The sequence below is a fragment of the Scyliorhinus canicula genome, chromosome 22, assembly GCF_902713615.1.
Source record: "Scyliorhinus canicula chromosome 22, sScyCan1.1, whole genome shotgun sequence".
Classification (NCBI taxonomy): Eukaryota; Metazoa; Chordata; class Chondrichthyes; order Carcharhiniformes; family Scyliorhinidae; genus Scyliorhinus; species Scyliorhinus canicula.
Genome location: NC_052167.1, coordinates 1,584,915 through 1,602,067, shown reverse-complemented (window position 1 = coordinate 1,602,067; position 17,153 = coordinate 1,584,915). Strand labels below are relative to the sequence as shown.

The 17,153-nt window shown below is 46.7% G+C and overlaps 2 protein-coding genes across 3 annotated transcripts in view; both read left to right on the top strand.

Moving 5' to 3' along the window:
- Nucleotides 1–204: 204 nt before the first annotated feature.
- On the top strand, nt 205–3,509 carry chchd1 (coiled-coil-helix-coiled-coil-helix domain containing 1). The gene is made up of 3 exons (XM_038783064.1): nt 205–376; nt 1,279–1,397; nt 3,145–3,509. Exons 1-3 carry the CDS (start codon nt 241–243, stop codon nt 3,250–3,252), a joined length of 363 nt encoding a protein of 120 aa, XP_038638992.1. The 5' UTR covers nt 205–240; the 3' UTR covers nt 3,253–3,509.
- Nucleotides 3,510–9,921: 6,412 nt separating this feature from the next.
- Nucleotides 9,922–17,153, top strand: part of si:ch211-51a6.2 (neurotrypsin) — a 38,083-nt gene continuing 30,851 nt past the window's right edge. Inside the window, exons 1-2 of one of the 2 annotated variants that reach the window (XM_038783099.1) lie at nt 9,922–10,287; nt 10,550–10,589. In XM_038783099.1, coding sequence (XP_038639027.1) covers nt 10,231–10,287; nt 10,550–10,589 — 97 coding nt within the window. In that variant the 5' untranslated portion in view covers nt 9,922–10,230. The remainder of the gene's footprint in view (nt 10,288–10,549; nt 10,590–17,153) is intronic. The other variant, XM_038783100.1, reaches the window with a different exon arrangement.

Sequence of the window (17,153 nt, the reverse complement as noted above, 5' to 3'; positions counted from 1 at the left end):
GGAATAGAATATAAAGGAAACGTTGCAATACTTAAGAAGGGCTTTCAATAGGAAGTGCAATTGTTGTCCTGACTAAAGAGCATCCGGACAAAACTTGTCCTGAACCTGAACTTGCTGCAGCTGGGGTTCTTTGCAACAGTAACTTCACGACAGTTGCTCCGGCTTTACGGGAGCGGGTCAGCGTCCCCGGCGCTGGCGCCTCCTTTCCGGCAGCGGGGCGGCGCGGTCGGTCGGAGGGTGATGGCGGTGTCCGGCGGCGGTGTCCAGGCCCGGGTGGCCTGGCTGCTCAGCAAGCAGCACGGGAGGCCGGTGCTGAGGCCCACCAAGGCGCTGGCGCTGGCCGACAGGGTGGCCAATAGGAAGAGCCGGCTGGGAGGTGCGGGCAACCCCCCCAGGACCGCGAGGGCAGGCCATTCGGCCCGGCAGCCCCATACTAGCCCATCTCCTTACATCTGCACCAAGACCTCTCCGCTCTCCTCTGTCCTTCCTGAGGGCCTGGCTGTGGCTCAGTGGTTGGCACTCCCTCCTCTGGAGCTCCAGGTTGGCACACCTGAGGGAGATGCCCTCTGTCTCTCCCCATCGCGAGACGTTAACCTGGACCCTCATCTGCCCGCCCAGGTGGATGCAAAAGATCCCCCCCACCGCAGGAGGTGGTTGAGGCTATTAGTGCAGATGCATTGGGTCAAGAATCTGAGAGCGAAGGTGGTAGATTTGGATGCGGAAGGATGAGGCGAAGCCCGGTTGGAGCATAAATGCTGGCATGGGTTGGGATGGACCGAATGGCCTGTTGCTGCGGCCCATATCTTCGAATACTATCTCGCAAAGGGCACGGGACCTCTTTCTCTTTCTCCCCTCTCCCTCCAACATCCTGGGGCTAATGTTAGCCTCTCCACCAACATCAGTTTTAAATCGAACAATCAGACTATCTGGTCACTTTATTGCCATTTATGGGATCTTGCTGTGTGTGCTTTTCTATCTTGTGTTTGCTTGGCTGTAAAGCAGTTCACTCGGGTAGGGAGGGGGGTGTTGGTGGAGGCCTTAATGCAAACTCTTTTAAAAAGTCTCTGGCAGTCTTCCATTGCTTCTGTAAACACACTTTTGAAATTTTGAACTTCTGATCTCGTGTTTTCATTTTCTGTTCTCAAGCTGAGACTGGCTTGTGGCTGTCAGCCCACTGTCTGTGTTTAACCATCTAAAATGGACAAAATCTCATCTACTTGTGCATTGTTAATTTTGTTTGTCTACCAATGACCTTACCAATGTTTTAATGATTGGCAGAGGCCACATGTATCACGGAGATGTCAGTGATGATGGCTTGCTGGAAACAGAATGAGTTCAGTGAGAGCGCCTGTGCCCAAGAGATCCAAGCATTCTATACATGCACAGCCAAGGCAGAGGTAAAAAAAAATTTATTCATGGGATTGGGACATTGCATTTTTTACCCATCGCAAATTGCCCCTTTTTTGAGGGCAGTTAAGGGTCAGCCACATTGCTGTGGGTCTGAAATCAAATGTAGGCCAGACCAGGTAAGGGTGGCAGATTTCCTTCCCTAAAGAGCATTAGTGAGCCAGGTAGGTTTTCGTGACAGTCGATGATAGTTGTCATGGTTGTCACTACTGAGACTAGCTTTCAATTCCAGATTTTGTTTGACTTATTTGGAATTAAATTCCACCAGCTGCTGTGGCGGGATTTGAACCTGTGAACCCAGAGGATTAGCCTGGGCCTCTGGATTATAAATACATAATAACTACACTGCCGAGTTAAATCTACGGGCTGTTCCAAGGGATGCATACCACACATCAGCTGCTCCTGAATTCCTAAAATGGGGAAATGCTTAGGAAATCAGAACCACAAAGGGACTTGGGAGTCCTAGTTCAAGATTCTATTAAGGATTAAGTGCAGGTTCAGTCAGCAGTTGAGGCAAATGCAATGTTCGCATTCATGTCGAGAGGGTTAGAATACAAGAGCAGGGATGTACTTCTGTGGCTGTATCAGGATCTGGTCAGACCCCATTTGGAGTATTGTGAGCAGTTTTGAGCCCCGTATCTAAGGAAGAATGTGTTGGCCTTGGAAAGTTTCAGAAGAATGATCCATGGAATGAAGAACTTGTCATATAAGGAGTGGTTGAGGACTCTGGGTCTGTACTCATTGGAGTTTAGAAGGATGAGGGGGGCTCTTATTGAAACTTTTAAAAAAAATTTAGAGTACCCAATTCATTTTTTCCAATTAAGGGGCAATTTTAGCGTGGCCAATCCACCTACCCTGCACATCTTTGGGTTGTGGGGGATAAACCCACGCAAACACGGGGAAAATGTGCAAACTCCACACGGACAGTGACCCAGAGCCGGGATTGAACCTGGGACCTCGGTGCCATGAGGCAACAGGTTCTTATTGAAACTTAAAGAATACTGAGAGGCCTAGGTAGAGTGGACGTGGAGAGATTCTTTCCACTAGTTGGAAAATCTAGAACCCGAGGGCACAGCCTCAGACTGAAGGGACTTTCCTTTAAAACTGAGATGAGGAGGAATTTCTTCAGCCAGAGGGTGGTGAATCTGTGGAACTCTTTGCCACAGAAGGCTGTGGAGACCAAGTCACTTGAGTGTCTTTAAGATAGAGATAGGTAAGTTCTTGATTGATAAGGGAATCAGGGATTATGGGGAGAAGGCAGGTGAATGGGGATGAGAAACATGTCAACCATGATTGAATGTCGGAGCAGACTCGATGGGCCGAATTGCCTAATTCTGCTCCTATGTCTTATGGTGGATCATCATCAAAGATGATCTTTGGCTTCCCTGAAACTTGTTCCTGCAGTGCAAAGAACCGCCCATTACGGAGTCTTGCGGACTGGAACATTCCCAAATCCAGGACTGCGTGCTGGACTAAAGCAGCTGTCACAAAGGCCACTGTCTAAGGACCTTCAACCACAGTTTACTGAGGGACTGGAAACTGTAAAACTTGTTGGGCTTTGAATATAGTAAATCTAAGCTGTAATTGTAAACATACCGTTGAAAGGAACTGATCTTATTTCCATTTTATCGAGAGCCAACTTTGAACTGTACTGTAATGTACATCACGAATAAAGTGTATCTTCTGGAAAATAAATGTAGTTGTCCCGATGTCTGAATGGGAATTCGTATCTTGCAGGCTGAGCGGAAAGCAAGGTCGGACAGTGTGGGCCAAACCAGCACTTTGACTCCCAAACAAGCCACAAAGTTGCTCCAGCGATATCCTAACAAAAAGCAAGTGACGTAAGATCCTGTTCCGAAGCATGCAGAAGAGCTATTGGGATTCGAATGGCTGCTGTCTACCTCTTCTGCCTATCTGAAGGACTTGTTTCTGGCGAATATGACTGCTGTGGGAATTGTATGAATGTAATGTTCATCAATGATAGAACTAAGACAAACTCCTCAGCTACTGTGCACAAGGATTCAAGACAGCGCGTCTCCCTGAATTAAAAGAAAATGGTGATTTGCTGTATCTTTGTGAAATACATGTCAAAATATTTCATACCTGGCAGTTGTGCTGAATTTTTAATTTATCTTAGCTGTGGGCTGTGTTGCATTTTATTCTCCTTGGGCTTGCCACACCACATATAATTCCTATTTGTGAAGATCCCAAGTCTCTTATCTGTGCCTTTCTTGAATGAGATATGAGGAGGTGCAGTGGTGCAAGTTCATAAGATCATAGAATTTACAGTGCAGAAGGAGGCCATTTGGCCCATTGAGTCTGTACCAGCCCTTGGAAAGAGCATCCCACTTAAGCCCATGCCTTCACTCTTTCCCTGTAACCCAGTAACCTAATGTTTTTGTTCACTAAGGGCAATTTATCATGGCCAATCCACCTAACCTGCACATCTTTGGACTGTGGGAGGAAACCGGAGCACCCGGAGGAAACCCACGCAGACACGGGGAGAACGTGCAGACTCCACACTGACAGTGACCCAGCCGGGAATTGAACCTGGGACCCTGGAGCTGTGAAGCAACCGTGCTAACCACTGTGTTGCCGTACTGCCCCAGTTGGGCTGATTCTGATTCCTTGCCTCTGGTGTGCCAACACCCTGCCCCCTCCACCACTTCCCTAGTGGCGGCAGTGTGTGAGATCAGAAATCCCGTTGTGGAATTTTCCACCTCAAATCCATCTTGCACCTCTCCAGCCGACAACGATCTTCAGTGACTCAGCCAGCTGTCCTTTCAACAGTGTCAAACAGCAGAGTCAAAATCACTCACTCCACTCACCTTTGGGAAGGTCAAGCAGAAAGATCCATCACTTTAGACATGAAAGATCATGTTTTGGGAGTTGTGATTTATATTTTCAATTGTTTTGCAAATAGTCAGATATTAAGCCGGCAGGGAAGGTGGCATTGAAATAACCCTTCCTGAAATGTTGCTCAATATTGTCACAGAGTTGTATAAAACCATACCAAACATTCTGTAATCACTGGAGAAAGCATCTTGTATTACCGTGCCCTATTTGATTGTCCAATAAATGAATTCCAATACTTTCTGTACTTACAACCTTTACTTATAAACCAGCAGTGATTTTGTTACACAGTGGGGAAGTGTTTTATGCATGTTTTGCAATAAAATTACATTCTAGGGCCAGTTTCTGTTCACTGATGTAGTAGAATCTTAATTAATTTTTGCCTTGTTGAACAATGAGAAATTGTTTGACTGTAAAATATAAACGAGGGAGATGGTTGTAGCAGCAGCTTTTCCCTTCCCTCCCCATTAGTATATAAATGCTACGCTGTGTCTCTTGTATAATTCTAATTTCAAGTAGATGACCCCATAGGTGGGGGAAGGCGAGGTGTTGGTTTTAACGGTGCATTGAGATCATATTCAGCCAGAGCGGGAACCTTCCTGCTTTGGTAAAGAGTCATCCAGACTCGAAACGTTAGCTGTCAGACCTGATGAGTTTGTCCAGTGTTTTCTGTTTCAGTATGGAAATCTTTCTGGTCTGTCTTCAGTGGCTCAGAGCACAATAAATACTTGCCCTTCTGCCCAGGACCATGTTGGCTTACATCAGCACTTTTGCTCCCCTTGAGACAAGGTAGAAAAGGCATCTCACCATCACAATCTCGAGGGCAATTAGGGATGGGTAATATTGGATAAGTGAATTGGAAAAAAAACCTTAAAAATTTTGGAGAACTATTTACATTAGAAGACTTCTGAGTTCCATTCTAAATAGTGTCCACAAACGTGCAGGTTAGGTGGATTGGCCGTAATTAATGCGCGTGGTTAATGGGATAGGGTGGGGATGTGGGCCTAGGTTGATTTCTCTTTCGGAGGCTCGGTGCAGACCTGATGGGCCGAATGGCCTTCTGCAGCGTAGGGATTCTATGGACTTATGCCCCTGTGGAGGAAGAAGTAACGTTTGACATCGCTGACCTTTCATCAGAATTTCATGGATAATATGAAAGTTTCAGGGAATTTCTGAGCATTTGATCTGTCCACTTAGAACCACACAATGGTTATGGCACAGAAAGAGGCCATTCAGTCCATCACATCTGTGTTGGCTGAAAAAATATGATGCCTATTCTAATCTTACCTTCCAGCACCAGGTCCATAGCCTTGCAGGTTACAGAACCTCAGGTGCAGATCCAGGTAACTTAATGAGTTGAGGGTTTCTGGCTCAACCACTAATCCAGGGAGTGAATTCCAGCCATCCACTGGTACGTGACCTCAAACTTTGGTATATTTTTCCTGATGGAAGAGAGTATGTCCGGGGTGCGTGGGGTCCTTAATTATGCTGGTTGCCTTTCTGAGGCAGCGGGAATTATAGATAGAGCCAATGGATGGGAGGCTGGTTTGCGTGATGGACTGGGCTACATTCACGACCTTTTGTAGTTTCCTGCGGTCTTGGGCAGAGCAGGCTCCATACCAAGCTGCGATACAACCAGAAAGAATGCTTTCCATGGTGCATCTGTAGAAGTTGGTGAGGGTCATAGCTGACATGCCAAATTTCCTTAGTCTTCTGAGAAAGTAAAGTCGTTGGTGTGCTTTCTTAACTGTCGTGTCGGCATGGGGGGACCAGGACAGGTTGTTGGTGAGGACAATATTGGCCAGGACACTAGGAAAAAACTCTTCTTCAAAATAGCACCATAGCATTTTTGCATCCACTTGAGCAAGCAGCTGGGTCCTCAGTTTAACATCTCATCCGGAAGCTGACACACCCAACGGCGCAGCACTGTCCTCAGTACTGCAGTGGACTGTCAGCCTTGATGGCTGGGCTCAAGCTCTGACATGGCACTCGAACCCAGAGATTCAGGGGCAAGTGTGGTACCAACTGAACAGCAATAGATGTCCAACTGTGAGACAAGGAGGATTCTCAAATATGAGGATTCTCTTAAATGTTGCTGGAAACTTTTTAGAAATGTCTTAATTGTTTACTCATTTTTTTCACTGCCTTGTTAATGTTTACCTGTGTCAGGCAACTCAGTGGGTAGCACTCTGGCTTCTGTGTCAGATAGCACTGAGTTTATATTTGAATTAGCAGGGATACGTGATTCAGAATGCTTTATCTGAACAAAGCTATATGTGGCAGTGAGTTGTTCAGCAGTATTCGACTTTATCCCATCTAGTTTCCTGTGCAGGGTTACTTTAGTAATTAAATTAAGGAATGTAATTAGCAAGGATGCACTGGAAAAAAATCAGGATGTTTAGTGAGAATCTACACTATATATAGGGAGGAGGGTGGAAATATCCACTTGGGCCTGTTCAAAAGGATGGATTTCCTGCGACCATCTGAATGCTTGGAGCACTCTTAATTGTATTTAATTCTTATTTTAAGAATAGGTGCCATACTTTAGATTAAAGGCTCGAGGGTTGTTTTGTCTTCCTTGCATCTTGTGGTGAAGCCAACCAGCCTTATGAAACATCCCGGAGTGCAGACTTGGTAAACTGTCAGCCACTTTCTACTGTGGACTGGCCTTTGCTCTCCTGTGGGAGTCCCTTATTTTTTGTCATATGTTCATTAACAATTGGAAGGAGAAGATCGAGAGTGACGAAGTAGAAGCCTTTAAAATTTTATACGACAAGAGTAGACAGAGAGATTGTCCCCACTAATCTGAAATGTTATACCCCATGGAATAAAAAGGACAGCAGATACAAAACACATAGATACAAAATTGGCTGAAAAATAGGAGACAGAGAGCAATGATCAACGGATATTTCTCAGGCTGGAGGAAGATTTATAGTGGAGTTTCCCAGCGGTCGGTGTTGGGACCTTTGTTTTTCCTGATATATAAGTAATAATTGAGATCTTGGTGTGCAGGGGACAATTTCAAAGTTTGCAGATGACACAAGACTTGAAAACATTGTGAGAGACACAGTGTAGAACGTCAAAGGGCATGGACAAGTTTGCGGAGTGGGCAGATAGGCAGCAGATGAAGTTCAATTCGGAGAGGTATGATGCAATGCATATTAGTAGGAAAAACATGGAGAAACACTAACAGGACGGGTGAAATTCTTAAGGAGGTGCAGGAGTAGAAGGACGTGGGTGGATATGTACATAGATAATCGAAGATAGCAGGACAGGTGGAGATAGAGTTAATAAAGCATATAGCAATCTGGGATTGATTAATAGGAGCATAGAGAACAAGAGCAAGGAGGTTATGCTGAACTTATACACAACACGAATTGGAGCTCAGCTGGAGTATTGCAGACAGTTTTGGATGCCACACTATAGGAAGGATGTGAAAGCATTGGAGAGAGTGAAGAAGAGGTTTCCAAGAATGGCTCCGGTGATGAGGAACTTCAGTCATGAAGATTGGAGAAGTTGGGTCTGGTCTACTTTGGAGAGAAGAAGGCTAAGAGGAGATTTGATAGAGATGTTTAAAATCATGGTAGGGCTGGACAGAGTAGACAGGGAGAAACTGTTCCCGCTCGTTAAAGAATCAAGGCCAAGAGGGCCCAGATTGAAAGTGATTTGCAAAAGAAGCAAGTGTGATGTGAGAAAATACTTTTTCACACAGCGAGTAGTTGGGGTCTGGAATGCCCTGCCTGAAGGTGTGGTGGAGGCGGGTGCAAGGGAGAAATTCAAGCGGGTATTGGGTGATTACTTGAATAGAAACAATGTGCAGGAGCACGGGGGGAAAAGGCAGGGGGATGGCACTACGTCATGATGCTCATTTGGAGAGCCAGTGCAGATGCGATGGACCGAATGGCCTCCTTCTGCATTGTAACAATTCTGTGAGCCTGTAATGAGAAACAGCATAACCAGAGACCAGCAATCTAAAACAGTCCACGCAAAATCAATAAAAATAAAATACTGCACCTGCTGGAAATCTGAAATAAAAGCAGAAACTTCTGGAAAAACTCAGCAGGTCCAGCAGCATCCATGGAGAGAGAAGCAGAGTTCACGTATCAAATCAAATGACTCTTCTTCAAATCTGGATGGTAGAAATGTGATGGGCTTTATGCCGTGTGAAAGGGGGAGTACATCGCCAACGGAGTACATAGAATTTACAGTGCAGAAGGAGGCCATTCGGCCCATCGAGTCTGCACCGGCTCTTGGAAAGAGCACCCTACCAAGCATGATACCAACTGTTATGTGCCAGGGTTCAGAGAACCCCAAAGTGTATCATGGAGTTCACCTGACCCACAACTTTTAATAGATTGAGGTATGGGGAGCACACGACCCCCTCTACAGGTGTGATACAGCAGAAATGGAAAAGTAATTTTTAAAGCAAAACAATGTTTTTTCTATGAACTCAAATTAACCTTTTTGAAACATACAGTGAACATCTTAGCAACCATCAATTCAAATACAACCCCCAAAGAGTACAACACTAAGTAATCCTTAATAACTTCCCAAACAACATCCAGAAGACAGAACACCTTTTAACAGAAGCACATTAGGTTTACATTCACTACTGAAAACATTTATAATTCTGAATTCACCAAATGATCAAGAGATAGTCTTTTGATGGCAGAGAGAACAGCAGTACACCTGCTTGGTCTGGCTTCAGCTCCAACACTGAAAACAAAACTAAAACAACCCTGCAGCAAACGGCCTAAAACGAAAGTAAAAAGCTGAGACAGCCAAGCTCCACCCCCTCTCTGACATCACTGCAGTAATAAACACCCATTTCTTAAAGCTACTCTCACTACAGATATTTCTATACGCATCTATTTCTTAAAGGTACTCTCACATGACACAACTGAGTCACGGACTGATACACAGCCCAATTAACATGACTGGGAGAACAAAATTGAAGTTCTGAGCTACGTTTGGGGGTGGGAGATATTAAATGACAAAGACATCATGGTACAAGAGGCAGCAGGAGCGGCAATGTTTGCAGTAAAAAGACAAAGCATTTGTCGAGAGTGAGTGCAAAGGCCAGAATAATGGACAGCTCTGCCCCAAAGGGAAAACAAGAAATCGAGGAGGGATTTCTGAGGAACTTCAGCTTTACCCAGAGAGTGGTGAAAATGTGGAACTCGCAGGTTCAGGTGAACAGTATGGATGCATTGAAGGGGAGATTGGGGAAACACATGAATAGTTGGTCATACTGACGGTTCGGTGGGCGACAGTCTCGCGACCTGCTCCGGGAATTACTAGCTATGGAAACAGATGAAAGTCTGCCTTAGTGCACGGCTAGTGTGTGCTGGAAGAGAATGGGAATTTAGATGGTTCGGTGGGTGAGGAAGAATGGGGGGGGGGGGGGGGGGGAGCAAGTTGGAGGAATGAACAGCACCAGTTGGCTGGGCCGAATGGCCTGATCCTGTGCTGTAAATCCCATTGAATGTTTGGCCAAGTAAAGGTTGCCTGCAGGCCACTTTAAACCCGAGCCTGGGCGATTGGGAGGAGGAGAAGGAGATTTGGCCAGCATTCTGGAATAGGATTAAGGTGAGGCAATAGCGGGGGTGGGGGAACCTTTTTTTGTTGTGTGTGTGTGTCAGTAATTCGGTGGTGCCCGAAAGGGAGCAGAAATGTGCCGATGGGCTGAGATAATCTGCAGTCTGATGGGGTTTTGTTCTCTTGGTCTGGTCCCACCCATTCACTGAGGTTCCACACACTCTGTACAGCAGCTCTGTCTGTGCTGTGTGTGTGTGTGTGTGTGCACAGTCATTTTCTGCAGACCTGTCTCTGCAAACACACTTTTGCTTCCCCGGGACAAGAAAAAAAAAAGGTGTGGAAATCCCTGGAGGAAGCTGGCCTGGGAATTTCTTCTTCCTCAGTACAGATACCTGAGTGTGGGGGGACTCCGGACTAGGATGTGACTTCAGAATGGTATTGGCTTCTGCACTCTCCACAATCCTGTGTTACTGCGTCCTGGGAGCCCAGGTAAGATAGCAGCTGACTTGGAGAAAGCAGATCACAGATCTGCACGCTTTCCCAAATGCAAACCGAGAGCAAACGTGGGATATCATCGCATTCCGTCTGCCTCTTTGCCCCCCTCCCTCCAGTTTATTCAGCCTGGTCTGGCATAGTGGAGCAGAGATGGGGTTTAAACGCCACCGGGAGGAATTCACCAGTCTGCACACCAGAGCAGGCACTTTGCACGGATGTCAACTCATGTTTTTCCTGATGTTTTCTTTATTTCCAGGTTGCAGGGACCCATCAAGCAAAAGACAACCATCTATCAGGTAACATGTTTCAAACGTATGCTAGCTGAGCACTGTCAGACGATGCTAAAGACATCCTTTGTCCGGGTTTAGTAAGAAGACTTGCATTTATGTAGCGCCGACCCGGGATGTCCCCAAAGTGCTTTCCAGCCTGTTGAAGTGTGGTGACTGCTGTGATGCGGGAATAGCCTTCAACATCAAAACATGATAGAAAATAGAAAACAGATGACAAATACTTATTTATCACACCTCATCAGATCTCCAAGCCCTTCCTTCCCTGTGTGAAAGAGAGAAAGATTACATTGTAAATGTTACCCACGTGGAGGTCTGTTTGAATTAATTTGCTACAAAATAATTTATCGTTGAAAATAACACTGTTCAAGTGAAAGGTGGGTGCCTGGTTAAGTGTTTGGTTTGCAAATGTGAGTTGGCAGCCTGGCTATCCATTCCTGTCATTACAGTTAAACTGGCTGGAATGATAAATAGGGTTTTTTGTGCAATCTGACATGTTCCTACATCACCTGGATCTGGGTTGGTGCAAGGGCGGTTACTCGCTGCCAGCAATATTATCATTCCTCTAATTGGAAGTTCAAACAGGTTCAGTGACAAAATGGTTCTAATCGGTTCAAATAATATTATTCTGGGGGAGATTGTGCGGACAGGCAGCATAAACTCAAGGGATTAAACGGTTCATTTGTGTTTCTATATCTCCTTGTACACATATACACACACATGTGTGGGCAGCACGGTAGCATTGTGGATAGCACAATCGCTTCACAGCTCCAGGGTCCCAGGTTCGATTCCGGGTCGAGTCACTGTCTGTGCGGAGTCTGCACATCCTCCCCGTGTGTGCGTGGGTTTCCTCCGGGTGCTCCGGTTTCCTCCCACAGTCCAAAGATGTGCAGGTTAGGTGGATTGGCCATGCTAAATTGCCCTTAGTGTCCAAAATTGCCCTTAGTGTTGGGTGGGGTTTCTGGGTTATGGGGATAGGGTGGAGGTGTTAACCTTGGGTAGGGTGCTCTTTCCAGGAGCCGGTGCAGACTCGATGGGCCGAATGGCCTCCTGCACTGTAAATTCTATGATCTATGTACACACATGTGTACACTCATACACAAGCACACATGTACACACACATGTGCATAAACATACACAAACACACACATCTACATACAAAACATACAAAAACACATACACACATGCATGAACATACATACAAAGCCCCCACACAAACATCGCCCCCCCCCCCCCCACACACACCCAAATGCACACACATAATCCCTTCGTAATATTCACTAATATTCAGAAGGCCGTTTGGCCTATCGAGTCTGTACCGACCCTCTGAAGAGCACGTTAATCAGGCTCCTCTCCCCCCCCCCCCCCCCCCCCCCCATCCCTGCAAACCCGTAACCCCACCTAACCGGCACAACCCTGGACACTAAGAGAGCAATTTAGCACGGCAAATCCATCTAACCCTGCATATCCTTGGACTGTGGGAGGAAACCGGAGCACCCGAAGGAAACCCACGCAGACACGGGGAGAATGTGCAAACTCCGTACTGACAGCCCACCAAGGCTGCTGGAATTGAACCCAGGTTCCTAGCACTGTGAGGTGTTGCTCGTTATGTGTTTTCTTAATTTGCTCTGTTTTAATAACCTTTGCTCTAGAGTCGCCAGGTATCTTTCTGATACCACCACGAGGTTCAAAGCCAAGTACTGATCAATAACTCAATACACCAGTTAGTAAGTTTGAAATCAATACACATTTATTATACGCACAGTCAATCACTACTCATGCATAAACTCTACTTACTAAACTATCACTACTACTAAAAGCCTATACTTAGCTTCGAATGGCCCACCTGGTCAGAGGAACAATGGTCTTTGTCCGATTCTGATTCTGCTGGCTTCGAACTGGTATGAAATAGTAGCTAGGAGCGTCTATCCCGTAGCGTGCGTTGATCTGAGACTTACTTGGTTGATGCAGCTGCTAGGCAGGTCTCTCCTCATTGAGAGCCAAGGCTAAGAAGAACAAACTGAACTTGGGGACGCTATCTTATAGTCCCCAGGGGTTTCGCGCCCTTTTGTCCGGACCCTGGACTCGGTCCCAATTAATTGGACCATGTCTCAATCGTTCTCATCGATTTTCTCCAATACTGGAGTTGTTCCCTGATTGTTGGGCGGGCCTTAGGTGTTCGGTGGCCTGCCTTTGTTCTAGCTCCCACTGGCGCCGGGGAGTCTGTCTTGGTCCCGATTGTTTCAATGTCTCTTTTTGTCCCTGGAGATGGCTCATTAATATGTTAATGGCTATTGGTTTCAGTTCTGTCTGGGTTCTGCAAATCTTAATACGCAGGAAACCTTGCACCTGCTTGTGTTCTCTGGAGTTGTCCAATTTTCCCTACACTCCTTGCGAGTGTCCATTTTGAAATCAGGACGTGGCCGCCCCAGGTGGCTACAGAGGCAGCAGTGCTAACCACCGTGCCAGAGTCTGTCAAAGGGTTTAAAAATAAAAGAAAGACTTGCATGTATATATCACCTTGCATCATCTTGGGATGCCTCAAAGGCCTATACAGCAAGTGAATTACTGATTGAAGTATAGTCACCATTGTAATGTAGGGAACACATGAGTCACTTGGTGGGCAGCAAGGTCCCAGAAACAACACTCTGATAATGACGAGATAAACTTTTTTTTAGTCATGTTGATTAAGGAATAAATATTGGTCAGGGCAAGGGAATAAATCCCCAGCTATTCTTCTGAAATCCTTTGTATTCTCTGGGCCTAATAGAGGTGGGTAAGACTATGAGGGGCAAGGATAGGAAGGCACTTTTTAAATTAGTGGAGGGGTGAATAACCAAGGGGCATAGATTTAAGGTAAGAGGTCGTAGGCTAAAGGGGAGTTGAGGCAATTGAGCTTTTCACCCAGAGGGTGGTGGGAGTCTGGAACTCGCTGCCTGAAAGGGGGGTGGAGGCAGAGACCCTCATAACATTAAAGAAGCATTTAGATATTCATCTGCTCTGCCGTAACACCAGGGCTATGGCCCAAGCGCTGGAAAATGAGATTAGTGTCGACAGATCTTTGTTGACCAGCATGGCGATGGGCTGAATGGCCTCATTCTGTGCTGTAAATGCCTATGAATCTAGATTTAATATTTAATCAAAAAGGCAGCACCCCTGACAGTGCAGCACTCCCTCAGTACTACACCGGAGTGTCTGCTGGACGTTTGCACTTAAGTCTTTGGAGTGGAGCTTGAACCACCAGCCTTCTGACTTTGCACTGCGAGTGCTACCCACTAAGTCACAGTGAGCAGCATCTGCTGGGTATTGGAACTAAGATATCCAGTAGAGGTGAATGGTGTTATTCGTAACTACGGGAGAGGAGCTTCATGTCTGGAGGAGGAAGTACCTTGTGTGCTTCCCAATGACAAAGTTCCAAACCCCTCCTGTCCACTGGGGAATCAGTTTAAAAAACACCATAGAGGCAAGGTGCTTCCCCAGACTCAAATGTACCTTAATATCAAAGCAGAGGAAGTTGTTTGTGAACAGCACCATTGGAAAATGAGGTTGTCTATGCTACACAACTTAGAAAGCTGAAGTTCCCAGGATCCAGGGAATCGGCTTCCAAACAGATGTGGCTAGATGTGGGAATTCTCCAATGTTCTGGGGTTAATGCATTTGTCATATATTGTCACATATTAAGGAATTTTGTTTATAAGAGTCTAAATACATCGGGCTGGATTCTCCTTTTCCGTAGCTAAGTGCCCGCTCAAACGGAGAATTTGCGGGAGTTTTACGATCCCAAAATCGGCAGTGAACCCTCACCAATTCCGGGACTGGTGAAGGGCGAGCAGCGGTGCCGGGTGAAACTCCTGGCCCCTGCGTCGTAAACGGCCAGAGAATGGCCGGGTCCCTGGCTGCGCATGCGTACGGCGACAACCTGCAGCGGTCGCACCGTACAACCTGGCGCCGGCTGTGCGTGGACCCGACCTGCAATCCGTGGCCCCACAGGCCAACCCCTGGCCAACCGCCACCAGTCCCCCCAGCCCTCACGGAGGCCCCCACCCTCCAGCCAGCGGCACGGATCCTGGCCGAGTGTGGCGGCACTGGACACACTCCGCAGGGGCCACGTCAGGTTCCCATCTGCTGAGACCACACATCAACCTTGCAGTCGGGAACTCGGCCTATCGGGGGCGGTGGGCCTTCCGATGACATGCAATTAAATTATGCCACGCGCAATGCAACTATGCCACTTCGTGGGGGCGGTGCACGGCTCACCGACGTTAAATCGGCGCTGGTCCCGTTTTGGGTGTCGGAGCCCAACCTCTGCCCGATCACCGATTACCATATTGGCGTTGGGCAGCGGAGAATCTCACCTATCATGTTCGCAGTTTAGTTAAAGGCTATGGGTTCAAAGCCCACTATAGACTTGAGCGCATAATCTGGCCTGACACCGTGGGGTTGTACTGGGGGAGTGTTGCACCGTTGGATTACCGTCTTTCAGTGTTGAATTGAGGGTCTGTCTGCCCTGGCAGGTGGACAGAATAGATCCGGCAGCTCCATTCAAAGAGAGCCAGGGAAATCCCCTAGTTTCCTGGATCAGTGGATCTCTCGCAACCGTCTCCACTAAAGATTGACTGCCTGGTCATTCATTCATTCCTTTGTTGAGTGTTTTGCTTTGCTGTTCAAATGTTGGCCGCAATACCTGAGTAAATGAAAACATTGATTGCATTTCAAAAGGCAATGTTTCCATTGTAAAGCACTCTGGAACATTCGTAGGAGGTGAGAAAACCATGTAGATGGAAAATATTTATCTTTTAAAATATGTTATGCCTTGTTTAATGTGGTTCCGTATTGTCCCTGAATGGAATAATTTAATCTACACTGCGGGAAACGTGTGTGCATCTGTCCTCTGATTCGGTCTCAGCTGGAATATTGTCACAGTTCTGCGTGCCACACTTCAGCAAGGTTGTGAAGGCTTTGGAGAGGGCGGAAAAAAGATTGGCGAGAATGGTTACAGAGTTGAGGAACTTCCGTTGCTTGAGTACGCTGGAGAAGTAAGGACTATTCTCCTTGAGGAAGAGAAAGCTGAGAGGACATTTGACTGAGTTATGTAAGATCGTTCGAGGGCTGGGAAGAGTAGATGGGGAGAAATGGTTCCCATTGGAGGAAGGATCGAGAACATTGAAGGCACAGATTTCAGCTTATTGGCAAGCGAAGCAATGGGGACATGAAGAAAAATCTTTTTCACACAGTGAGGATTTGCTGCCTGCGAGTGTGGTGGAAGGCAGGGTCAATCGAGGCTTTCAAAAGAGAATTGAATCTTTAATACGGACATGGGGAGTTCACACTGAGTAAAATAGGAAACAAAGCTTTATTTACACAAACAATATCTACACTACCCAGTAGATCCCTACCAGGTGCCTGCTGATGTCGGTGCCTTACTGGCCAACCTTATATGCAGAGTTTAATTGAGATACCTTGTCCCCAGCGGGAGAGCTCGTACTCTCCAAGGAGCACAGGGAAGCCAATATTCCCGCCTCATAGGTTTCCTGCAGGGTATTACATTTTCCTTGGAACAAAGACGGCTTAGGAGTGACTTAATCGAGGTGTACCAAATTATGAGGGGAAGAGACATAGAACAGTACAGCACAAAACAGGCCCTTTGGCCCTCAATGTTCTGCCGAGCCTTGTCTGAAACCAAGATCAAGCTATCACACTCCCTGTCATTCCAGTATGCTCCATGTGCCTATCCAATAACCGCTTGAAAGTTCCTAAAGTGTCCGACTCCACTATTACAGCAGGCAGTCCATTCCACACCCTAACCACTCTCTGAGTAAAGAACCTACCTCGGATATTCCTCCTATATCTCCCACCCTGAATCTTATAGTTATGCCCCCTTGTAACAGCTACATCCACCCATGGCAATAGTCTCTGAAAGTCCACTCTATCTATCCCCCTCATCATCTTATAAACCTCTATTAAGTCACCTCTCATTCTCCTCCGCTCCAAAGAGAAAAGCCCTAGCTCCCTCAACCTTTCCTCATAAGACCTAGCTTCCAAACCAGGGGCTGGTTTAGCACACTGGGCTAAATAGCTGGCTTTTAAAGCAGACCAAGGCAGGCCAGCAGCTCGGTTCAATTCCCGTACCAGCCTCCCCGAACAGGCGCCAGAATGTGGCGACTAGGGGCTTTTCACAGTAACTTCATTTGAAGCCTACTTGTGACAATAAGCGATTTTCATTTCATTTCATTTCATCCTGGTAAATCTCCTTTGCACCTGGACAGGGTAAAACTGTTTTCCTTGGTGGAGAGTTCTAGAACCGGGGACATAGATTCAAGAGAAGTGGCAGAAGGTGTTGAGGGGCTATCAGGAAGAACCTTTTTACGGAGAGGGTAGTGGGAGTCTGGAATTTGCCGCCCGAATTGTAGGTGGAGGCAGAGACCCTAAACTCTTTAAAAAAGTACCTGGATCTCCACCTTGTGCTGTAAGTTACAGGGCAGTGGACCAGGTGCAGGAAGGTGGGATTAGAAAGGGCACCTGGGTGTCTCCGGATTGGCATGGACAAGGTGGGCTGAATGGCCTCCATCTGTG

Coding starts and splice junctions, on each gene's coding strand:
- chchd1 (XM_038783064.1), top strand. CDS start 241: ATGGCGGTGTCCGGCGGCGGTGTCCAGGCCCGGGTGGCCTGGCTGCTC. Junction 377..1,278: donor TAGGAAGAGCCGGCTGGGAG/GTGCGGGCAACC, acceptor AATGATTGGCAG/AGGCCACATGTATCACGGAG. Junction 1,398..3,144: donor CATGCACAGCCAAGGCAGAG/GTAAAAAAAAAT, acceptor CGTATCTTGCAG/GCTGAGCGGAAAGCAAGGTC.